At 38.2% G+C, this 25,629-nt stretch overlaps 1 protein-coding gene across 2 annotated transcripts in view; it reads right to left on the bottom strand.

Moving 5' to 3' along the window:
• Nucleotides 1-1,043: 1,043 nt before the first annotated feature.
• The window catches only part of IREB2 (iron responsive element binding protein 2), a 39,415-nt gene continuing 14,829 nt past the window's right edge, over nucleotides 1,044-25,629 (bottom strand). The window contains exons 6-22 of one of the 2 annotated variants that reach the window (XM_005294497.5): nucleotides 25,231-25,300; nucleotides 21,993-22,176; nucleotides 20,909-21,048; nucleotides 19,085-19,256; nucleotides 17,426-17,526; nucleotides 16,826-16,942; nucleotides 14,451-14,610; nucleotides 13,463-13,598; nucleotides 12,705-12,789; nucleotides 11,724-11,880; nucleotides 11,156-11,280; nucleotides 10,008-10,112; nucleotides 9,584-9,726; nucleotides 7,180-7,327; nucleotides 6,973-7,095; nucleotides 5,230-5,415; nucleotides 1,044-4,622 (exon numbers count right to left, since the gene is read on the bottom strand). In XM_005294497.5, the coding sequence (XP_005294554.2) occupies nucleotides 4,512-4,622; nucleotides 5,230-5,415; nucleotides 6,973-7,095; nucleotides 7,180-7,327; nucleotides 9,584-9,726; nucleotides 10,008-10,112; nucleotides 11,156-11,280; nucleotides 11,724-11,880; nucleotides 12,705-12,789; nucleotides 13,463-13,598; nucleotides 14,451-14,610; nucleotides 16,826-16,942; nucleotides 17,426-17,526; nucleotides 19,085-19,256; nucleotides 20,909-21,048; nucleotides 21,993-22,176; nucleotides 25,231-25,300 (2,263 nt within the window). In that variant the 3' untranslated portion in view covers nucleotides 1,044-4,511. The remainder of the gene's footprint in view (nucleotides 4,623-5,229; nucleotides 5,416-6,972; nucleotides 7,096-7,179; nucleotides 7,328-9,583; nucleotides 9,727-10,007; nucleotides 10,113-11,155; nucleotides 11,281-11,723; nucleotides 11,881-12,704; nucleotides 12,790-13,462; nucleotides 13,599-14,450; nucleotides 14,611-16,825; nucleotides 16,943-17,425; nucleotides 17,527-19,084; nucleotides 19,257-20,908; nucleotides 21,049-21,992; nucleotides 22,177-25,230; nucleotides 25,301-25,629) is intronic. The other variant, XM_065559558.1, reaches the window with a different exon arrangement.

Below are 25,629 nucleotides of genomic sequence, written 5' to 3'. Positions count from 1 at the left end.
TAAATTAATTTTTAAAACTTTATAAGCATCATTAATCATCTTTATTTTGCTTTCTGTAATTTCTTATAGTCTCAAATCCTCTCAGCCCAGGGATGAAAAAAGGCTAAAAAATGTAGTTGGGATTTTTAAAAGTGCTCAACAACTCCCGTTGACTACAGTGGAAGCAGGAATGCCAACACTGAGTGCTTGAAAATCATACCCTTTATGAACAAGATTAACACAAGTCCCAAAGACAATTCTGTGAATTGGTATGGTGTCCCTATAACAAATCTGAAGCATCTTGTATATCTGGGATATGTCCTTTAGAGTGCCAAAGTGTTCAAATACAGAGTACACATCTAGTCTAGTTCAAGTGACTGGTCAAATTTGACCCCACGTATAGGTTTTGTGAAAACAAGCTTTAACAATACCTTAAAATTTTACTCACATACTTATCTTCAGGGAGAGAATCTGGTATGTTTTTGCTTTTGAAATCTCAAAGGAAAACTTATATAATAAAATAATAAAAAACATTCCCTGCAATGATTACAATCTCTATGATGCAGCATTGAGTTTGTGAGAACAAGAAAGTGAAGTTGATTAGAAACAAAAGCGAAAAGGACTCATAAGGAGAAATGCAAATACCCCCTCCAAATTAAGAGCATGAATTTTCTGAAGTAAACCAGATTTTAAGAATTCTTTCTTTAGGTACTCTAAGATGTCATTTCTAATGTTAGGGGCATTTATTTTAAAATGTAGTTTTTAATCTGAGTTCCCTCCCTTTAATTTAGGAGAAGGAAAGATGAATCTCAGAGGTATTTGCCATAAGAGAGGGAGGGAAGCAGTCCTTTGCTTATTTTTTTACTACTTCTGAGCTGTTCAGTTCACTGCAGACAGAGTACTCCATACACGAAAGTTGCAGTTTGCACTGCCAGTGATTTAATGTATAACAGTTCCCAAATTTTAAGAGAAATATCCTTGCCTCCTTTTTATAAGGAATTATGCTGGCATTTTAAACACATTCTATGTGATTTGTTTTAAAACAGATGGTTGCATACAAGTAGTGTGATACAATTTTCTTTATTAAAAATAATTTACAACATCAGTAACATTTTATGCACAATTGTCAGCAAATGAACTTTGTCTCAAGATAATATTTCTATACAATACTTAACATTATTGAACTTAAAACTGTTATACTGTTTTGTTGGCTTTAAACAGCAGACACTGATTTGCAGTTGCTTAAATGTGATTAATATACATTTTGTTTCATGTCCCTATATGTATATGTAAAATTTATAAACATCAACACTATCCCAAGGTTTGGGGGGAAAACATTTAGAAAAATCAGAATAAGGTTATTTTCCAAATCAAACTGAAGAGAAAATTCTAAGTTAAATATGTCTAACACTTGAAGAGTCACTTTGTTATTTTTTCCCTCCTATGCTTTAAAATACAGGAAAGAGAGCTTATTGAACATTGTATTGTCTATGGTCAAAGCAGTCCTCTAATCGGACTGTATCCTGCCACTGCTGTGAGATGGATGTCATTTAATCGGGCTATCGCATGCCAAACTACTAGATCCTAGCACTATGTCAAAATTAATTTGTTTCCCCTGCTGCTGTGTTGAGAGTGTGTTATGTAACGCCTGTGATCACATGCACGTGATGCGGGGACAGGGGAAGACAGCCAAGCAAGTTCCTTCATTTCTACAGCAGTTTGCTAATTTGTGACCAGCAAAACAGATAGGTGCATTTATGGTGCCATTTCTCTCAGCATTCACCGTGCTTCAAACTTGTGGGCACTGAGGCCCTGATCCAAAGTCAACTGAAGTCTATGAAAAGATTCCCATTGACTTCAATAGGCTTTGGATCGGCCCTAGTGAAATAGCAATGGCAGGACCTAAACCATGAAAACAAAGCTTACTTTGAGGCATTCATAATATTCTTTCACTGATTTTAAAGCATAAGAGCAGCAGAATTAAAGCAGTCACTACAGGACTGACATCGGAATGCCTCAACAGAATTTACTTGTTTTAATGTTGGAAAAACTGTAGGTTGATAAATGTCTCGTTAAATTGCATTTTCTGTCACAATATTGATTTACTTCTGGTGTGTCTTATATCACTTTTCTTGAGTATTTTACTGCTGCAGCAACAAGTGTTTTATTGCAAGACTGCAGACGTTGGGAGGTTGTGTGCTGAACTCAAGCAATGGTAGTTGGACAAGAGAGATGTTTAAACTAAACTCTTTTATTCCAAACAACAGGATTTCCACTTGCTCCCCAATAATGAACACACATTCCCCTTCACTTGAACCCAGAGAAAATATACCACTCAGTTGAAAAAAGAGTGAGATTAAGATAGGTCAGTTTTATACAACAAACAAGATTTGCTCCTCAATCACAACTGTCATTACAAACGTCCAAGATAGAAATGGATCTTTGAATACTTAATTCACACAGCAGTCATACAGCTGAGTAGTTTTTGTCTTAAATGTATTAAATTAATTTACTAAGCAGTGGCAATTGTCAATGGTTTTTCTCTCTGCTAAAAGAAAGCACAGCTCAGCTGGTAAAATGTAGTAAAAGATTACACAGGATTTTGGAATTTGTATAGAAAAACTTTCCTTCTTCAAAAAGCATATTACACACAAAGGTGTTTAAATGCCACTAGGGTTGTAACATAAAATGAAATAGCCAAGGAATTCAAAGTTCAGTTTGAGAGCTATGTTATCTCATGACATGAAAATTAACACCACCTGAAAGTGCTAAAGGTTTGCCAGTTTTAACCATGTCTTTTCAGGACTTTGTCAAAACTGTAACATGGTTTAAACAGGATTTTTTAAAAATTACATTTTCATGTAAAAACTTGAAAGGTATTTTTATGCCCTATATTTTTTGACTGAAAGACCACTACAGTCTATTGCCTGAGTATAAGTTAGTAATTTATATTAAAATGCAACCCCCTATCTATGCAATAAAGCTGAAATCGTTCTCTTAAGAGTTTTGATATAGATGTTATTTGCAGTAGAAATCCTGAAGCATAATTATGGAAATAATTTACTGGGCATGTGCAGTGGACTAGCGAATATTTAATGATAATAAATGTTATTTCTCTCCCAAAAGGAACTATAAACCATAATAGATAATCGCAAGCCAATTTTTAAAATATAATTTGAAAAGAGCTTCAAGAGGGAAAAAAAGCTGAAATTCTGATTTATACAAGTGATTTAAAAATCGTTATAATTTTAAAAGTTGTAAAATGTTTTTTTAAACTAATGAAACCAAATAAGTTCCTGTGCTGAGACAGTATATTTCTAATTGTAAACTCATGGAAAATAGGCTTTTATCATGGAAGTGCGGACACAACCAAAACTACAGCAGCTCAAATGGCAATGCCAAAACAGCTAGCTTTGGTTAGAAAACTGGGATCTTAAGCAGAGTTCTGGTGTCATGGGAAGAGAAAAGTATTCAGAGCACACATTAGAAATTTTAAAAGACGATGTGGTTATCTCAGCCATGTAATGCTTTACAAGGTAATTTAAGAGGAATAAAACATAGTAATTGTAGGCCACACTTAAAAGCAAAGAAGAAAATCTAAAAGCCTAGTACATTTTTTAAAAGTAGGTTTTCACAACTCAACTTGTCAGTACTTTGGTTAGCGACACTGCAAACAGTACACATTAACTCCCAGTGTCACACAAGGGGGACAACCATGCTGCTCCAGTTACAGCAAAGATGGGCAAGCTGCTCACTTGAGGGACATAGGAACTTGCCCAAAGTTTCAGAGCTGCATCTTACTTCCATGAAATAGAATTTATTGCAGCCATCCTCATTTTTAAATACAGAGGTGTGGCCCATGGAGACTTCATATCCCCCGTGTACAATATTTCATCTTACTCTGAGTGATGTTTGATCTGGATCAGATGGAGCACACCATCTCCACAGTGAAGGTAAAGAGAACCACGGCCTGTGATACAGAACTCTTTGGGCTTTGTGTGGACCTTCTTTGGTCAACCCACAATTTAAAGGATAATGAATTCAAACCTTTGGGTCTGTATTCTTAGCTACTACAATGGAAGAATCCATCTCTCTTGCCTCTAACATTCCATACCATCTGCTACCCTTAAACCAACAAATAGCAGTACACAGATTTACAGGTGCAAAACTAAGTGAAAACAACTGCAGGAAGAGTCTTCTTACAGAATAATCTTCAGCACAATTCAGTTTCGGATTTCACATCCTTTATTTACAAAATGGTGTGATAAAATATCCCCCCCATACTTACAGCTTTCTGCCACAAAACACGTATGTCGATTTTAGCAATGTTAATAGCACCATTCGAATATTATTTAAAATCAGGAAGGATCTTGTTGCGGTCACTACAATGATTCACAATCTTCTACATCCATGGACGAAATAACTTTGAGCGGACTGGGACTGTTTGCAGTTCCATAGTATGGATTCCCGGGTTCACACAAGGCATTTTCAGAATTACCAGTTATGCAAGGTATCCATATAGTCAGTAGCTACTATAAGAATCTTCGAGCCACATAGTTTAGAATTCCACCATGTTTATATATTGTTGTTTCCACATCATTTTCAAACGAGGCAATCACACTGAACACTTTGCCAGTGTTAGTCTTCAAAATAAAAAACAAGAACAATTAGTGTTAATTACTTTTAAAAACTTGTCTCCAATTTTTGAACTCATACTCTACCCACAAATCATAAATGAGACAGACAAAAACTCAATCTGCATATGCCAACCATTCCAGATATTCACATTGCTAAAGCCAGGATTAAGTTTTATATTAGTGCACAATTTTAGATAATTTTGGGAGGCATATTGTGCTGCATTCTCTGCTGGAAGTAGGAGTGATTTTCCTGTGGCTGTGCAAAGTGTGTCATTGTTGGCATTGAAGACGATGTCTAGGTGGAAAGGAATCATGCAGACTGTTGCTTTAATCCAGGTTATGTGAGTGGGATTTGATTAAACTTTAATTGGCTTTTAACAAAGTTTCTGTGTTGGGGGAAAATAGAGTGATTAGGGGCTGCACATGCAGACAAGTAACGGAACAAGAAGGCAACTATAATTATATGTACTTTCAAGATATTCTGGCAAATTATGTTCACTAGCAGTTTAAGCAGAAGGCAAGACTATGTTTGCTTTTTCAAGTAAATCAGCATATTACTTCTTAATTCCAATTGTCTGCACCTTGAAATAGAGATGTTATATTTTAGAAATACCTTAATATCCAATGTGATTCCTGGAAACAGCTCTTGAGGAAATGATACAGAAAACTGTTCTTTGCCAGTGAGGCCCAAAACATTTGCATTTTCCCCTGGAAGGAACTGAAGTGGAGCTATGCCAATTCCAATCAAATGACTTTTATGAATCTTCTCGTAGCTTTCAGCTATAACTGCCTTAACACCCTATAAAATGTAAATAAAATAATGGGTTTCCAATTTCAGTCCAGCAGTCTGCATAATAATGAAGTTTAATGAAAACAACCATTAAAATAAACACCAAATATTCTTCTGATCAACCCAGAGGCAGCAACTTCCAGACTCCTGTATCGTAAGCTGGTGGAAGTCTGGTTTATTGGACATGCCTTGTTATTGGCTCTGCAGTGTTAGCAAGGGTAAAATGCAGTAACAACTTATTTTTGGCACTAAAACAAGCAGATGGCAGTGAATAAACCCAGGAAGCAGACCAGTGCAATAAGGTGGTGTCATTTTTAGTTATTTTTCAGAACATTACTGAAACTGAAATCTATTAGTGGTGCAGGACCGAATACCGTCCACCAAGAGCTTCAGAGTCCATTGTTATTTTGTAGGAATTAGGGGGATCTTTTGACAGTTGAAGACAAAAGGAAACATTTCTCTGAGAGTTTAAAAAAATGTTTATCTGAAGCTGTTGAGGTGCATGGAATTCTAGATGCTTTCCCAGAGAGATGGAGAATATAGATGGGCAGGGAGCAAGTGACCCGGAAAGAGGTATATGATAAATGCAGTTTATCAGAATAGTCTGCAATGTATCCCATGGCCGTCACCACCACATGCACAAACTAAACAGAGAAAACCATCAAAAATGCAGAGCATTGGTAATGAGAGCATTAGTTTGTCTGGATGTTTCTTGAGGAAGAGTTGCACTTTTACAATATCAGCTGAAAATTGATGGTGATCTAGCTCACTAGTGAAATTCAACTCCAAACAATGGTGCGCAGCCTTTCCACTCACAAGACTGCAAAATGTGGATTGAATTTAAAAATGAAAATCAAACATTTAAAAAATATGAACATAATTTTTAAATAAAGCTTCCAGGAGGAAAAAAAAGGGCAGCAAATTCCAATTTTTGCTTGAAAAACATTAACAGAGACTAAAATGGGAGAGCGATGATTCTGGGGAATTGACGGGAGAGAATGAAACTTCTAAAAGTTTAAACTAAATTTAAGAAACTACATAAAAGGTAAATTAATAGGCTAGCCAACCTCAATGTACTTTTTACCCTAGTTACTTATACTGCTGCCAAAGCAAGCACACAAAAATAACTGCCTGGTTCTTACCTTACCTACTACAAAACCTGACCTTCATTCCCACTAACCCCTATGAGAGCTTGGGGGGGGGGGGGGGGGGGGGAGGAGGGTATACAGAGCACCTCCACAGGACAGGGGGACCTAGACCAATAGTATATGTATGTGTGTCATTTATCTAGCTAAATCTGGAATCTCTTATGTTGGATCCCCATTTTGTGGGTCAAACCTGATAAATTATACATTTCTGAAATTTAATAAGCTGGTCCTGTAACCATCTGTTCCCTTCTATGCAGATCCTACCAAGGAAAAATTACAGATTATACATTTTCAAGCAAACAATATTTTGCAAATATTTACATTTAAACTGAAGACAGCTTCTAACATGAATTGATGCTTAAAGACATCTTCTTAGAACAATACATTTGAAACTAACTTCATGAGAATATAACAGTACCAGTAAAAAAGGCCCTTTTGCAGTCCAGTCTCTTGAGCTACCCAGTCCATACTTCTTCCCTGCTAAAATAATCAAAGGAATGCCTTCTTTCTGGTACAACTCTGCTGCTTCAAACACATCTAGCTGCAGGAAAAAAGAAAGTGAAATCATTAGACAAGCTCTAATCCATAGCTCTTAATTGAGTCATTTGAACAAATACATGCTCACCGTTTGTCCTGATGGGAAATGAACTGTTTTTGGAGCTGGTTTTCCTATGAATTTATTCAAAAGCTTGATATTTGCAAAGGTACCTCTGGTCATCACAGCATCATTACCTCTTCGAGCTCCGTAAGAGTTGAATTCACGAGGTGTGAGGCTACAAATATCAGAAGACAGTATTTAATATTCAACAGAAAGTCTACTTGTATTGTTTTGCAGGGTTTTTACCATTAGGTGGTATAGAGCACTAGCTAATGAACATTACAACCGTAACTGAACTGAGTTTTAAGTGGCTTTTTGGTGACAATCTAGAGGACTAATTTTCTAACAAATGTGGGTTAAGCAGTCTATAGAAGAAATCAACATGAGCAGTATCTGCAAGTTCTAGTCTCACGAGTTGGCAGTGAAGGTGAATTCATTTTTACTTCTACGGAGTACCCTTCATTTAGGCTGAGGGAGATAGTCATGGGCAAATAGTGGGCACCGGAAGCCATTATTTTGAGATATTTGGCTGATAAACTGGGGTTTGTTGAGTATCAGAGGGGTAGCCGTGTTAGTCTGAATCTGTAAAAAGCAACAGAGGGTCCTGTGGCACCTTTGAGACTAACAGAAGTATTGGGAGCATAAGCTTTCGTGGGTAAGAACCTCACTTTTTCAGATGAAGTCTTGCATCTGAAGAAGTGAGGTTCTTACCCACAAAAGCTTATGCTCCCAATACTTCTGTTAGTCTCAAAGGTGCCACAGGACCCTCTGGGGTTTGTTGGTGCAGTACAGTACAATTAGTTCGTGTATACCAAATGGAAGGTCTGATTCTGTGAGGAGCTCTGCACCTCCTGTGAAAAGCTGGGTACCCTCAGACTTCACTGGGAGTTAAGGGTGTTCAACATCTCACTGTATTGGGTCCAGAACTGTTCATTTATTTGAGAGATGAATCAACATCAAACCTTCAGCCAAATTCACATTCTTACAGGGGCAATTCAGTCTTTAAACGAGGCATGTTACGAACAAGCTGGTCTCTTATGTGTTCCGTGCGTCTATTTGCCAGTCTGCTCTCTTGGCCCAGGACAATAATTTTGCAACAGCAGTGGAGTAAGCAATTATCCCTATACTATATCAATACCCATCAAGTGAAGTGAAAGCAACATTATCATTTCTTATGTAAAATCAATGGACAGAGACTAGAACATTAGCACAAGACTAGTGCTATCTGCTTTGTAAATTAACAATTCATCTATGTTTTGAGATGGATTTGGCAGCAGACCATTATCCTTTTACAATGGTCTATCTCATCGATGTGATATTTTAAAATAGATTTCAGCTGTTCAGAAGGCAAAAGAAATTTCAAATACATTTCTGGGGATGGCCTACAATCACAGGAATGACAGTTTACACTTTAACCAGGACATACACAATTAATTTCTCTAATGCATAATGGCATTTACAGAACAAAGCAATTTTTGATGATCAATTGTTTATATGGTAAATTAAGTTCCCCACTGAGACAAAAAATAAAGCAGATTCATTTGCTTGATAAAATATACGTAAGGCCCTTCGTTTTCAGTTTTTATTTTATTTTTATTTAATTTTTCCTGGGAATTTGTTTATTACCACAACAACAAAAGCAGGTGAAAAATCAGTGCAAAAATATTATTAATTTTTCTGGGTAAATATAGGGGTTTATTTTGCTGGACAGAAAGACGGGGGGGAAAGTATTCAGTAGAATAATGCTTTGAATTCCATTCATCAATGTGGTTTGCTGCAGGACTAAAACAGAACTCAAAACACGTCACCTCTGAGTTTAAGAAAATAATACATCTCTTATCCCCAAATAAAACTTTTCATTTGAATAAACAGTTTACTGTTGTAGGGTTAGAACTATTACCTATAAATATTTACATTTAATAATTGGGCCACACCATTTGCAGTGCACGCACTTGACTTCATCCTTTTCTCCTTTTGAATACTTCCTTGTGTTCTGAAACATATTCTGATAGATCTTTATTTTCTTTCCATTTTAGTGTGTCAAATCTTTAAACCGTTATCTGCTAACAGCTTGAAATGTGTACGTGGTGGGTGTGAGATTCATCAGTACATTCAGATGCGCACATACTTCAGAGCTTGTGTGTGTGCCTGTTTTATTGTGTATATTTTCTAGACTAATACATAGCCTTACTTCAACAGACAGCTTTGCATATATATACAAACTAATGTATTACCGTAATACATATATCTCATGCAATGTATTGTATTTTCCTAATAAAACAAGGTTTTTTAAATATATTTGAAGATACAAAAGTAGGATGAACATCAGAAAAAACTGAATAATACTTTTTGTAAAACCCAGGAGATTTTGAGTAAAAAAATTGGTTTAAACTGAAAATGAAGGGGCTTAAATATACGTTACGATCCATACCCTTTGTTTGTCAGATACTTAGCAGCAGCGCTATTCCTTGCAATGCTTCCAGCAGGTGATATGTGATCTGTAGTTACAGAATCTCCCAAATATAGCAAGACATGGGCATTTTCAATTGGTTGTAGTGAAACTGGCTCTTTGGCCTATTGGGGGGGAAAAAAAGAAAAAAGAAAATACATACATTTCCCCCAGGATTCCTAGCACAAATCATATTTAAACTGGTTTGTTCATGACAAAAATGGAGCATCCATCCACAAGCTCCATTCATTCCAATGGAGTGAACACCAGCTAGAGACAGTTAGATATGGTTAATGCTACACAACTTGATCAGATACAAGCAAAGCTTATTAAAACACAACTTTCCCCTTGGTTTAGGATTCAACACTTCCCAAATTATTATTTTAGATGGAACCACTGTACTTACAAGCTTATCAAAAAAAGAAGGACATCGGATATATGTGGACTTCAAATCCCACGGAAACAAAACTGATTCTGGTGCTTCCAGAAAATTCCATCGCTTATTGCCTTTCTACAAAAGGAAAGTATATTAGCCAATTAGACTATCAGGGAAACTGATTTACAATTATCTTATACAGTCTTAAAGCAAAAACTTTGATAACCGTTTTTTTTCTGAGGTTGTACTATATTGTGGGAGATACCATCGTAATGTAACGTATATACGCGATCATAAGCCGGTTCGTTTATAAGCCGACCCCCCCCCCCATCAACAGGGATAAGTAAAAATGGAAAATTTTTATGACCTGTTCATAAGCCGACCCTATAAGTCAGGGGTCAGCAAACTTTGGCTCCCGGACCATCAGGATAAGTTGCTGGTGGGCCGAAATGGTTTGTTTACCTCGAGCATCCGCAGGCACAGAGGTAAACCTAAGTAAACAAAGTGTCCCGGTGCGCCAGCTGCTTACCCTGACGGGCCAGGACAGCAACTGGTGGGGAAATTTTTTTTGGGGGGGGGAGAAGCTGGGGGTCAGGAAAGTAACCCGTGACCACCCCCCATATGACCCCCACCCCTAGCCCAGGACCCCAACACTCTCCCCATCCCATCCCTTCCCACCTTATCTGGGGAGGATGTCTCTGGCCTGGCTGGAGCTGCTCCGGCGGGCCAGACTGGGTGTTGTGGCTGCAGCATGTTCCAGTGGGCTGGGACGGGCTGCTTCGGAGGCTGGGGGGAGAGCAGCGTGGCCAGAAGCAGAGAGACTCTGGACCCGCCTCCTCCCTTCTGGCTCTGCTGGCTGTGCTGCCTCTCCTTGCTCCCTCTGTTGGGGGGAGGGGCTGTGTCCCACCTCTCCCTCTCTATACCCGTTCATAAACTGACCCCCTTCTCTGGTGCTTTCCTTTTTTACTAAAAAAAATTCGGCTTATGAACAAGTATATACGGTACACTGTTTAAGAACCCCAGTATAATAGAATACAGGTGGGCATATCTTAGTCACTTAATCTTAGTTATGGTATCAGAACCCTCTATACCGGCTGCTGTTTCAACCAGAAGATACAGTAAAGCTATACAGAAAAGCACTGTTTTCTAAACTATTTAAAATGACAGACCTATCTTACCTCCATTTTTTCTTTCAGTTCTTTAAACATGGATGATATCACATACTCCTCCTCAACTTGCTGAAGTTCTTCTCGAGTGGGCCAAACATCATGCAGGTAGATATTTTTGCCATTAGGATCAATGCCTATGTAAAAGATTTTTTTGTAAGCAAAAACAAACAAACAAAAAAACCCATATCTGTTGAGACTTTATTCAAAGATGCAACAGCTGATTAAAAAAAAAAGTTTCAGCTAAGTAATTTTTTATTTCTTAGCTGCTAGGAATGAAAAGCATGGTGATTCTTTTTCTAGTAGTATAATAATGTAATGCTCTCTGCATGCTCAAATGCCAGTTAAATGAAACAAACGTTGTGAAAAACTGGGGAAATATCTAATTTCCCCCTTTTATCATGAGACAAAATATCTGAGTATAAATAAAAGAAGAGATGAAGTGGTCTAAGGCTGATAGTCCTGTTTCAAAACAGAAAATGCAAAAGTTGCTACCATTTAAAAGGCAGACATTTTAAGCCAAAACACCCAAAGAAAACCTGGTACTATTCTGAAATATTAGATATAAAGAAATAGTTACCTAAAGGCTCAGTCTGGAAATCTATATTAACAGTGCCTGCTATAGCATAAGCAACTACTAAAGGTGGAGAAGCAAGGTAGTTGGCACGGACACAATCGCAGAGACGGCCTTCAAAGTTTTTGTTTCCAGACAAAACTCCACAAGCAACTAAATCACCCTGAAAGGTAGAAACAAATACATTTCTCAGCACTCCCCACAAACTTATAGGTGCATTAATGACAATTTGCTTAGATTTCTGTTGTCTTAAAAAAAAAAGTTAAAGGCACCCTAAGTACTTATGGAAGCCCCTAAAAGGAAAGGTCATTTGCTCTCTACCACTATTATTCCCACTCTGTCTCCCCAGTCACAGAACTCACTCTTCGTCCTCTCAAGTCAGTCGGACTAGTTCTCCCCTCCTTTTTTCTCCCACTTCTTGTCATCACTTTTTCTCAGGCTGATGTCTCTATTACTCCCTCATTGCTAATGGCAGCCTTAAGGACTCAGCAGCTTATAGCACTGACATGGCTAAAGGCAGCTTACCATTTAGCTGTCTAAAAGTTGCTCATGACTTTTTTTTAATATTCCAAAACACATTTGTGCTTCTCAGAGTTACTAGATATACAATAAAGTGGCTCATTTCTGTATCACACCCCATTAACCTTGTTTTGCCAATGACAAGAAAATAGCAGAAACTCAGGTTAGCGTATGTATATATCAAACACAATATGACTAACTCTTGTAAGAATACACAAACTTCATCTTACAGCTGAGATTTGTGTAGTATAAAGTTGTATTCACTACGACTTTCTTATTATTTCAGACACCAAATTAGTTACTTTATATACTCCATTTGGCATGCAAAGATGCATCTCCAAATGCACTGCAAAATTCCAGCCAAGGACAAAGTATATTATTTTATACAGATTCTTTTATTTCCTGACCATTTGAGTATAAAAGAATCTGCTACATTGTATATGCCCTGTCATAATCTTTAAGCTGTACCTGTTTTATCGCATTCCGAATGGCTTCTGGCAAAGGAGCAGTGTTTCCAACACATGTTGAACATCCATATCCAACAACCTCAAACCTGCATTGAAAAATTGGAGTAAGTAGCACATTCAATTATTTAAAATGAGGGTTTGTGAAACATTTGAAGCTGAGGGAACTTTTTTTTTTTTTTGGCTAACTGGGCATTTTATAGTGAGTACACTGAAAAGAGCTAATAATCCCATTACTTTTCATTTGTCTTGGTGAATTACAAAAAGTCAGGTCTCCAGAGTATCTCCTGATGTATTGTTATTATTTAGTGAAATGTAAGCAAGGACAGTAAAGCTCATGCATAAAACAAAGCTAATACACAGTGTGATTTGAGTCTGATTATTATTGCTACTGAGCAGTCAAAAGTAGAGTAGGGGGTCTCAGACAAGCAAGCCAGGACATGGTTCTTGTCCTGAAAAAATTACAATCCAAGCCTTCAGTCCTGTGGAGCTCTGTTAAAGAAAATAGGGTTCTGCTCAGGCACAGGAGATCACCTGCACCTTGTAAATTGTATGTGCAGGGTCCAAGGCCTTGATCCAACATACACTTATGTGTATGATTAATTTTAAGCATGCAAGTAGTCCCAAAGTCAATGGGACTATTCACATGCTTAAAGTTAGGCACCTTGCGGAACTGGGGCCAAATCTAAGGACTATACATAAATCCACTTACACATGCACCACTTTTCCCTCTGTCAGTATGAATAAAGAAGTTAAACTTACCCAAGTTTACTGAGGTATGGTAACACTCCACTTGAACTGAGGTAATGTGTAACCATCCCACTACCCGGAGATAAACTTGTTCTTATATAAGGTTTAACCATCAGTCCAGCTTCGACAGCTTTTCTGGCCAAAAGACCTAAACAAAACAATAGTTAAATAAGACTTGTGCATATTTATTGGAAGAGCAATTGGATTTATAACTACCAAGATGGTGTCAGGTAGGTAAATTACTGTGATGAGGGGAAAATAAGGAAAATCACAATTTACTGTTTCTTAAGGAAACTGTTTAAAAGGGTATATATTTGTAATATTCCTTAGACAAGTAATATAACAAAGTTGTTTGATCAATAAGAAGAAGTTATACTTGTTTTCTTATTCAGATCAAGCAGATGCCCATTTTCTTGCCCTTACCTAACAGAAAATCTCTTCTCCGTGTTTTAATGGATGGTCTAGTGGTTAGAGCATGGAAGGGTGGTCTGGTCTGGGTTCTATTTCAAGTTCTGTCACTAACTTTTCAATTCCTGCTGTTAAAGCTCAGCTAGCATCTAACTATAGGCTAAACTTCACCCTTTCATTCAGGGATCAAAACCTCGACACTATCAATGGTTATGTCGTTATCCATAGCCTTTTGAAAGGAGCCCTAAACAGACTGTTTACTTTATGATCTGACATTACCAAATACAAACGTATCAGAACTACCTCCAGAGGCATCTAATTTTTATAGATGTCTGATAAGGCCACAGAAACTTTGAAATTACACAGCACTGTGTACAATAAAGGCCACTTCTCATTAACACAGTTCTCAATACATATAACAGGAATTCAGGCCTAAAAGTACAATGAACAGTGTAACTTTGAGCTAAAAGGTCTGGACACTGGGAATTCCCTGCACTGAGCATTTGCAGAATTGGGTCAAAACTGACGAAGACCATGTAAACACCAGATTGCAATAGTGAACCAAAGTTAGTTGTCACCAGTCCCAACATACCTGCGGCAAGCATGACAGATGGATTGCAGTTATTTGTACAACTGATTACTGCAGCAATGACAACAGATCCATGAGACAATCTGTACTCATTTCCTTCATACTCAACAGGCACAATGTCATTTTGTTTCTCAGTAGCAATCTGAAACCCTTTAAAGCCAATCTAGATGACAAAATATATAACAAGTCAAGAACAGAGACAATTCAACAACTATAACAAATTCACTTAAACAGATACGTACCTCATCATAGCACGATTATGTGAACCGTCACTTAAGACTCATGTACTCCATAAAAGTGCTTTTCAGTCATATGAGTGGAATGAAAGGTTTTCAAAGAAGGTTTTCAAAGAAGTCTTCAGAGATGAGTGAAAGGACTCATTTCCCTCAAATGAACAGTGATGCACTCATCCATATACCTTTATAACTGCCATTGTTAATAGTACAAAATGTGTGGCAATAAGTACCTATGTATCAAAGGCAGGATCAAATCTCTAGAGTATTTCCCCCCTTCTTTTAGGGGAATTCCCTTATTTAAAGGAATAGGCATTCATTCAGGTATATATAGTTTGCAAAATTAGAAATGCAAGTATCATGTGGCAAGGCTCAAGACTATTTTGCTATAAACCATAATAGGTCCATTAAAAACAATTCCTCCAGCATCATGTACAAGATATTTTACTCACTAAACCAGGGGTGGGCAAATTACGGCCCACGGGCTGAATCCGGCCTGCGAGCCGTTTTAAGCCAGCACACAAGCTCCTGCTGGGGAGCAGGGTCAGGGGCCGTACTACGCGGCTAGGTCCTGCTCCGTCCGGGGCGCTGAGTCGGGGGCTGGACCATGCGGCTCGGCCCTGCTCTGGCTCATACACGCTTCAATGGCTCCCTCCAATGCGAGTTGCAGGGGCGGTGCCTGTGGATGGGACAGCGTGCAGAGCTGCCTGGCCACACCTCTGCGTAGGAGCCGGAGAAGGGACATGCCACTGCTTCCGGGAGCCGCTTGAGGTAAGCGCCGCTCGGAGCCTGCACCCCGAGCCTCTCCCCACCCCCTAAGCCCCTACCCCAGCCCTGATCCCCCTCCCACTCTCCAAACCCCTCAATCCCAGCCCGGAGCACCCTCCTGCACCTCAAACCTCTCATCCCCAGTCCCTCCCCCGAGCCCTCACCCTCTCCCACACCCCAACCCCAATTTTGTGAGCATTCATGGCCCACCATACAATTTCTATTCCCCGATGTGGCCCTGGGGCCAAAAATTTGCCCACCCCTGCTCTAAACCTAATTAATTACATTTCTTCAGCACTATTTTATAATGGTCTGAAATATAATAAAGGTGAGTTAATCAGACAGGAAGCTGTCAAACCAAGTTTGACTGGGAGAGGATTAAAGATAAACCGGGCCTGGGTCTGTAACATTTAATCTCCCAGAAGTCTTCATGGCCCACCCAGACACACCATTCCCAGTCAGTTCAAACAGCTTCCCTGCGATCATCTATTTTTTTTCCACTATCGAGTCTTTGATTTTTCTCCCACATAAGGCAAGCCCTCCACAGCTGATTGCTACACACTGTGGGGGTCTTATCCAAAGCCCACTGAAGCAGTAGACAGAGATTTCAATGGCCTTTGAATCCGACTCTATGCTACTTGCAATTCTACTTCTGACTCAGTGCTGTAACCAGCCCTTCTTGATCCCTGAACTTAACAGTAGATGTTAGGATTGAAAATTCAGCTCCCATTCAAAAGCACTGGAAATCGGAGGCTCAGGGTTGCTAAGACACGTTCTTTTTTTTTTTCTCCTTTTTTTCAAGTTTTGGTTAATTTAACAATTGATTAAAATCAACGGTTATATTAAGCCGGAATAAACTGAATTTACCTCCCAAAAACACTGAGAATCATTGTTTCAATTTCAAACAATGAGGCTGATTTGGAAGGATTTTTAACTCATTCATAAGAAATGGCACTGTACAATAATTTGTGCCCCAATTTTGCTTTAAAATAGAAATTCCCAAAAAATCCCCTCATATGCCTAACCAATTTAGCAATTAAAAATGACTTAAATGGACAAACTGTAGAAGTTTGGAACACCTGATTGCTTAACTTTTTCACTTTTCTACTTAGTAGATTCTTACGTCCATAATATGAATTGAGGCTTTTTGCAATTTTTATTCAAATTTTCTACTGTTTGAGGCCCAGTAACATTCCTATGATGGTTAGCACATAGAGCTATGCCCAAGGGACACTCACTGAGGCAGTGAATATTTGTAAAATAAATGCTTCAGATTACGGACTATGACTTTATAAGCTATTGTGTTCAGTATGAAAGCCAAAAAATAAGTTACAATAAATCTATCTACCAAACCACTAAAAGCAAAGTTGTACAAACCTTCTCATTTAAGCAAGCTTGGAAATCACTCTTCATATTAGTAATAGCCACTCTATCCTGTGGCCTCTTTGGCCCACTGACATATGGCGTTATAGAACTCAGATCTATTTGTATTATCTGGAAAAGAAAAAAAAAAAAACAGTAACACATGCTAGTAAACATTGCCCAATAGGTAACAGCACATTTAGCCCTAGTTTTTCAAGGCAACTGGGCCTATCCGGTTTAGTAATTTGAATATTCTGTGATGTTTTTCCATTGAAAAGTGAGGCTTCCATTTTTAAGATGGAGTATGACTAACAACCCTTTATCGTGAACAATCTGTGTGCTTTGACGCCAGCTGCCAAAATTTCTCATGAAGTCAGACTTATATGATACCCTGAAAGAGCTGGTTGACTAAAGGAATTCATCAGCCTTTCCTACACTTATTATAGTGCTTAAGGTTGTTGGTTTTTTTGTAAAGTATCTAACTATCCAAAGCTATGAGTTGAGATATTCACGTACAAATGTCAATTAAAAATGGCAACAATTACAATACAATAAAAATAATTTATGAATAATGAATACAAATAGTTGCAAAAGCAAAAGTCATTTTATAAATACCTGGGTATACTCAGGTTCCTCTGAAGAAATCTGATCATTTCGAAATAACTTCACAGCTTTAAGATATGCTTCCATAGACTCAAGCTTGGCCTTGTCAAAACCTATGGAAAATATTTCCAGACATGGGAAAAGGTATGCTTTTTTTCAGTAGCATAACTTACTTGTAACTAGGGTTCTCAGAAATAAATATTATGACAAATTCACACAGAATCTGTGTGCCGCCCCATGGATTCCATGAATCAAGCACTATTGAAGAGCATGACAATTATGACTTTGCACTTTAATAACTGCCCTGAATATCAGTCTTCTTGCCATATAATCTTCAATATACATTCTACCTCTGTTCTATTAGCAGCTTGTTGAGCCGACAAAATCTAAAAGTGAAATACTTCAATCTTTGAAACAAGGACTGACAAGCTACACAAACTGAATAGCTTGCTGAAAGCATATGTACTATTAGTTCATAATTAGGAGCTCTTTTCATTTTTATCTGATCACCTCACTGCAGCCTAAGATGGAACTCAGAAAAAGAACATTCATTCAGCAGATACCCTTCTCATTATGACCTGGTCTCTGGGGAGCGTCAGCAGAAACTTCTTGATCCTTTGAGCCAAACTAGGCAAAAGGAGTGACTGAATTTCACTTTCATAGGAGGTGAAAAGGGAGAAACCAGAAGATAACTCAAAAACCAATTAAGATGAGACACACCAAAATAATCCTGCAAAAGACCATTCTCGGCAGGCTGAGTTTCCCAGCAGCCACCAAACTGTGTGAACTTGTTTTCAAATTGTTATAAACCATTTTAAACATGGGTTAAAACCAATTTTGATTATATGTATTAAACATGGTTTACTTGGTTGGTCTGAATCACATATAACTAATTCTCTAACACTGTTTCAAACACTGGTTAGATGAAGTAATGGTTTGTGAGGTCCGTAGTGACAAGGCAAATCATGTTTAACCCATCCTGGCAGAAAGCACTTTTAAATATATGCTCACAAATCTTTTCCCATAATATAAAAGGAAGATTTCATTAATTGTCAAGAGGAACCACTTTACCATGTTGCCATACCTGGCCTTATAGAATAACTCATGGAGAGGCGGGAAAATGGTCTGTCTTGACAAAGAAGACCTCTGCATGCTCAAGAATAAGTTGACCCTGAACAGTGATGGCAATGATGAGACTGATCAAAGCAGACATAATATAACCAGATTTGGTAAAAGCTTCAGGGGCATGCCAGCTATCCATCTGTCAAGATTTATTTTAAAAAATTATTTCCTAGCTTAACTAGAAAAACCGTAATTAAACGTAGTGCCATAAGGAAATTTACATGCTAATAAGCTCCAAGACCCAATGGCCACTTCCACAGAAAAAGGTAGTCGATATTCATTAAAGCAATATAATTTTTATTAAATTTAAAATTCCATTGTGTCCATGAGGCTATTCATGGGAGGGATCTGCAAAGTAGCTCCCCATGACACAAAATGTTACTGCACAGCAGAACTCATTACATTATCTCCATCAAGCAGGTTATAATCCTGAAGAAAAATACTGTCCAAATGTAACGCATGATGCAATTTTAGATAAAAATACTTGCCATGTGAGTTTAAAATGCTAATATGCTGAATCATGTGTTTTTACCTTAATTTCATCCTTACCTGTATGCTTTAAGTGCTTTAGCGTCACATTATCAACAGGGAAAAAGCTCAGAATAGCACCATATTCAGGACACATATTCGCTATTGTGGTTCGGTCAGCTACAGACAGCTGAGAAACGCCAGTTCCAAAAAACTCAACAAATTTTCCAGCCACTCCTGCTTGCCTGAGTTGCTATTAAAAATGAAATACAGAACTATAAAAACATCTGGAATAGAAGATATACTACAAGGAATGTTTGGTGCAACAGTTTGAAATTTGTAACAATTACTAATTTCACAAAATGAAATACAGCACAAAAACTTCTTTATACCTAAATCATGTCCACAAACTTCAAAACTTTAACACTTAGACTGGACTCTGACAGAGGTAAAAACTCTCAAAATGTCTCTCCCCACCCACTCAGTTCTGCAGACTTTCAAGCAGTGAGTGTACCATGCTTTTTAAACTGTTGCTAGGAGGATTCAGGAATTCACAAGGCAACATGTGGCTTTTCATTTGGTAGTCAAGGTGGTAAAGATTCAAAGGAAGGAATTTAAAGCTCTACTCTGAGCCCAGTGAACTAGTGACAGTGCTTTGTACTGTCATGAGGAAAGCCTAGTTAGACACTATTTCCCCCTCTCTTGTTCCCCAAGGTATCCTGGCTGTGAAGGCAGTGAAATTTTAGAGAACAGTGGATGGCAATGACAAGAATGGGATAACTGCTTGAGGGAATAGATATTTGTAGAGGTCAGGATGAGAAGACAAATAACAAATATCTAAGCAGCACACATGTTGCTGGAACAACTTTTGAAAATAAAACCACCACACTGGAACGAACAGACAGTTAAGCAAAGCGACACTACTGGTTTGTTGGGTGCAGTCACTGAAACCTAAGTGCTGCCTTATCCCTGATGGTCCCCCAATTTCCCTGGAAAAAACCCCATTCATTTTGAGGCACTGTACACTGCCTCACTAATCCTTCCAGGATGCCAACACCTGTCCTCCTTAGGCTAGCGTAGCTGCTGGTGAACAGTGTGAAACATTACACTCTCCTCATCTCTTGGAGCCAAGAATGCTGCATTCACAGCTAGGGTATCCTGGGAAACAAGAAACTGGGAACAGAAATCTAACAAGGCTTTTCTGCGTGATGGTGTAATCCACTGTAACTAGTTCATTGGGCTTAGAGCGCAGGGACTCATTGATATTTACCCCCTCTTACACTTTCTGCTTTATAAGGAAAAAACTCCAAGTGCAGTGAAAAACTGAAAAATAGAAACTGATTAAATCTTGCTAAGGATCTGACCAAAAAGGAAGCGTTCACCATACCGACATGAATCACTCTGATACCATTTACCAGAGGCCACAAAGCCCAGGAGTGGAGATCTAGAGAGACAGGGCCGCATTCTCCTCTCACTACATTTCTGTTACACTACTGTAACTACTGACTTCAGTAAAAGTTACTCCTGATTTACCCAGGTTGAGAGCAAGGTTTTGCAGGAACACTTTGGAGCCAAGAGTCAAACAGGAGGGTTTTTCCACTGCAGAGACTGCGTAAGTGCTCTCACTAGGGAACACTGACATTAGTTACATTTATAAAATGTCTGTAAATACATAGTTATATGTAAGGCCTCTAAAGGACCATTGGTAAAAATAAAATAAATATGACTTAAATGAGCAGATGCGCACTTAGGGGTTAATAGAGATCTTGCCGTTTCATATAGCTACAGTTAATGATGCTGGATCAGAGACTGCGAGTGTCTTATTTCACTTTCCAAGCACCTCTGGTAGAACTCCCACAATAACAAAGTCTGCTTGATTTAGGATTAAACAAAATTCTAAATTACCTTAGTAATGCTTAGAACGACATCTATGGATGTAGCAAGTGGGCTGGCTAAGCCTGTCAGCTCACACCCAACTACCTCAGGCAAAGTGAGTGCAACTGGCATTCCTAGCATTACTGCTTCTATTTCAATACCGCCAACACCTGGAGGGAGAATATTAAACTGTTTTTATTGTGCTAAGTAATTGACCTAATAAACATTTTGAAGTGCATATTAAAGTCTAATGAAGTTAAAGGCTATAATAATCTGCACAATAACACATCCTTACTTGTATCTGACTCCAACTGAAAGACAATATGTACAATACAAATGTATTCTACTAAAAAGATTGGACATGAAAGAATCTTGCAAAACTACTGCTCAAATTATCACATTTTAATCCTGCTGGCCTTGTGTACCATATCTACTACTGATTTTATATAACAACTATACTAATATTTATCTGAATTTCATACTACACATTCAAAAAAAAACAGTATTTATCTGAGCATTGAATTAATTTCCTTGTAATTTTTTTCTTTAAATTAGAAAAAAAGCAATTTATTTCTGGTGAAAGGTGTTGGATAGAAGTTTTCTATTCATCCAGAGAACACATGCAGCATGGACAATAGCCATGGAAGCTTCCCCACACTGCCATGCCAATGTGCGTCTAACTACAGTAACAAGAGCTTTGCAGTATTATGATTTCCTTCAAATCCCTTCTCAGGATTACACAGTTCTTGACTGATTTCCAATGACAACATCAAAACGCTCATCTATGTATTATATAAATGTCTTAAAAACCCAACCGTTTAGGTTGTGAATCACTATTATCCTGGGAATGAAACTGGCCTTACTATATGGAATCTTTCTAGTTTCTTTTAGAAGAACTGCAAACAATTTGTCCATTATTCGTATGTCATGAAACTCTATCTTCAAAATATGTTTCCCCTAAATAAAATTTCAAGTTCTGAAATGCTGTTAGGCTTGAAACAGAGAAATATCCAATATGAAAAAAGTATTAAATAGTAATTATTTTCCATTTAGATAGTAAAAAAAAACCTTACAAATGCAATTGAAATTATCAAGTCATGTACAGAATACTTACCCCATCCCAAGATCCCCAAACCATTTACCATAGTTGTATGAGAATCTGTGCCAACTACACTGTCGGGATATAGGAAATCTTTAACTTCAAAAACAACTCTTGACAAATATTCCAAGTTCATTTGGTGTGCCATTCCTGTTCCAGGTGGAATTACAGCAACATTCCTAAAAACCTTTGAACCCCACTACATTTTTTTGAGAGAGAATAAAAAAAAGGTTATTGTTATATTTAAATCAAATAGGATGTTTTGCCTTTGTAAAGAAGGTGTACTAAACTCTGTTTAGTGACATAAAGCCACATAACTTTAAAGAACACATAATAAAGAATAAAAAAAATGAACATCATCGTACTTGCTCTTCACATACAATTGGCTGTTCAAGTAAGTTGGGAAATACGCAATTTCAGCATTTATACATGGTTCTACTCTGAAAAGTGACTATGTAAAAATCCACACATCTGCTTTCTGTGGTTATACAGGTTTCAGAGTAACAGCCGTGTTAGTCTGTATCCGCAAAAAGAAGAACAGGAGTACTTGTGGCACCTTAGAGTAAAACTAAATTTGTTAGTCTCTAAGGTGCCACAAGTACTCCTGTTCTTCTTTTTGTGGTTATACAGACACACATCTTCTGATATTCCTGGCTGTGGTTTTCACTCCTCCTGTTAGTACTGCAAAGCCATCACAGCTATGAGAGAATGACTTGGATTCTATTCCTTCCTGGTCATCAACAAAATTATTTACTAAATTCATAATCACTTATATGTACAAACGTAATGAAAGCAATTGGCTCACACAGATGTCACTGAATTGAGACAATTGGAAAGCACAAGTGTAACCAAGGGTAATACTTGGCCAGCAGAACCTTCAGTACTGATTGTTTTATGAGATTGGAAAAAATACAGATTGATTCTCACAAACTTGGCTGAGATTGCAAAGCTGACACTTAGAAAAACATCTTTTTATAGGACTGTCAAGCGATTAAAAAAATTAATCGTGATTAATCGCGCTGTTAAACAATAACAGAATACCATTTATTTAAATATTTTTTGATGTTTTCTACATTTTCAAATATACTGATTTCAATTACAACACAGAATACAAAGTGTACAGTGCTCACTTTATATTATTTATTACTACAAATATTTGCACTCTAAAAATGATAAACTAAAGAAATAGTATTTTTCAATTCACCTCATACAAGTACTGTAGTGCAATCTCTTTATCGTGAAAGTGCAACTTACAAATGTAGAATTTTTTGTTACATAACTGCACTCAAAAACAAAACAATGTAAAACTTTAGAGCCTACAAATCCCCTTAGTCCTACTTCTTGATCAGCCAATCGTGAAGACAAACAAGTTTGTTTACATTTGCAGGAAATAATGCTACCTGCTTCTTGTTTACAATGTCACCTGTTTACTTGTAAACTCAGATCACAAACATGGAAACCCAATTTTCAGAGTTACTTTTCAGAGTAGAACTGCACTTTAATTGTTAATTTCTTTCTTTCTTAGTTGGTTGGTTATGTGTTAAATTACAGTAAAAGCTGTTTTATCCAGCATGTTAGGGGACTGCGGGGTGCCGGTAAGTGGAAAAATATGTGTTAACTAAGAGGGAGGGAGTTTGGGTGCGGGAGGGGGCTTGGGGCAGCAGGTTGGAGTGCTGGATCCGGGGGGCGGTCACCTTGGGCGGCTCCCCCCAAGCAGCGACTTGTTCTGGCTACTCCTAGGCGGAGGCACAGCAGGTAGTTCTGCCCGCTGCCTCCGCCCGCAGGCGCCGGCCCAGCAGTTCCCATTGGCTGCGGTTCCTAGCCACCAGGAACTGTGGAGCTAGCGCTCGGGGCGGAGCAGAGTGCAGAGCTGCCTGCTGCACCTTCACCTAGAAGTAGCCAGGACAAGTCGCCGCTTGGGGGGGGAGCCACCCATGGTGACCATCCCCCCAGATCTGACACGCCCGAACCCCCTCCCGCACCCAAACTCCCTCCCCCAAACCCCGCGCTCCTTACCCCCTCCTGCGCACCAGCCCCATGCCAACCGGACTATAAACCAAAATTTCAATGAAGATCAGAAATGCCGGTTTATAGAGCTTTCCAGTTGGTGAAGTGCCAGATAAAATAGCTTTTACTGTAATTATATGTAATGGTATTACAGAAGAAAAATGCCCATGCCAATCAGCAACATACATAGTTAGGTATCCTGTCTGTTGATTGAGTAGCCGCATAGCATGCTGCCTTATAATGATCAGAGTTCAGGTCACAAGTTCCTAGGCTAGCAGCAAGCACTACAGAAACACACTGAATCAGAGGAAGGGAGAAATGACTTACATCAGTAAAGCAACCCCACCACAACTGCTAGCTGGTTATCAGAGTGGCAATGACTTGTACCCAAACCCCATTCAGAAGCAGTCCCACTTATTTAAATGGGACCATTGGCTTAAACAGAGATTTGCAGGACCAGGGCTCTGTCTAGGGATAAGGCTGGTGTGAAACTCAGCTGTATTTAGGCTTTAAAATCTCTCATATATGGCACCTCTTTCCAATCCTCTTAAGGCTGATGATTGTTGATTCAATAGACAGTACCAACTTTTAAGTATATGGGCTCTATTGTCTATCTACCAAAAATTCCTATGACACTTTAGATGAAAACACTTTTGGACTGATGAAGCAGTTAACCTGTAGAGACGCAGACAGATAATCTGCAGCAGATAATTCTGAGGTGCCGAGAGCTCTCAACACTCTTTCATTTCAATGGAAATTTAGGATGCTTTGCACCTCAAAGTATCAAGTCCTTAGTGTCTGGTCAGTTTCACTTTTGTTTCCAGTTAGCATCACTTCCGGTTCTCAGGTTTGAACACCATACTATTGATATTTGGGTTACAAACACTTGGGAAAAGTTTAAATCCAAATAAATCCAGTGTTTCAGTTAATATTAGCTTATTTACTATTTCTATTAATATTTTGTACCCTTCCTCCTTTAAAAAACCCACACACACCTTAATTAGGGCTCTACAATGCCTAAGAGTCATTACTTGGGCATTCTTCCAAAAAATTGTATCATGTTATGCACTAGCCAGCTGTACTAATATACACTCAAAAATTCTAACTTGAAAACCTGAAATTTTGAAAGTGATATAATAAATCCCCCTCTCTACCATCATGAACTGCCAAGGCCATTTGAAAGATTGACAAAACATCAAATCAAATGAAAAATATAATAAGAGGGCTGTAGAAAAAAATGGCATACCTTAAAAAACTGAAGCCTCTCTCTATTTCTGCCAAATTCCACCTCTTGGTTTTTTAACACTGTTTCAGGCCTAGAAATTAATTAAAATTAATTGATAAATAATGGCATGTTTTGAATGATAAACAATGAGATTTGCTTTTTGCTTCTATTTGCTGGACCGCTCATTCATTGCTGCAAATAGCAGAATTCTTTTAAATCCTTTTAGACAAGACTGAGGCAATTTCTTCCAAACAAGGAAGTGAGGAAAGGAGAAGATGCCCTCTGAAAACAGCAGAGAAAAGGACTGGTCTTCTCATAACACACAGCATAAATGAGAGTTTTTAGCTCTAATTTGCCTGAAGCAAGTAACCTCAAAAAACACCCATCAGAAAAAGATACCTTCCCAGCATGTGAGGGACT

Source organism: Chrysemys picta, chromosome 10 (assembly GCF_011386835.1).
Source record: "Chrysemys picta bellii isolate R12L10 chromosome 10, ASM1138683v2, whole genome shotgun sequence".
In the NCBI taxonomy this organism is placed as follows: domain Eukaryota; kingdom Metazoa; phylum Chordata; order Testudines; family Emydidae; genus Chrysemys; species Chrysemys picta.
Note: the sequence above shows the minus strand (reverse complement) of the source record. Positions and strands in the feature narration are given on the sequence as shown.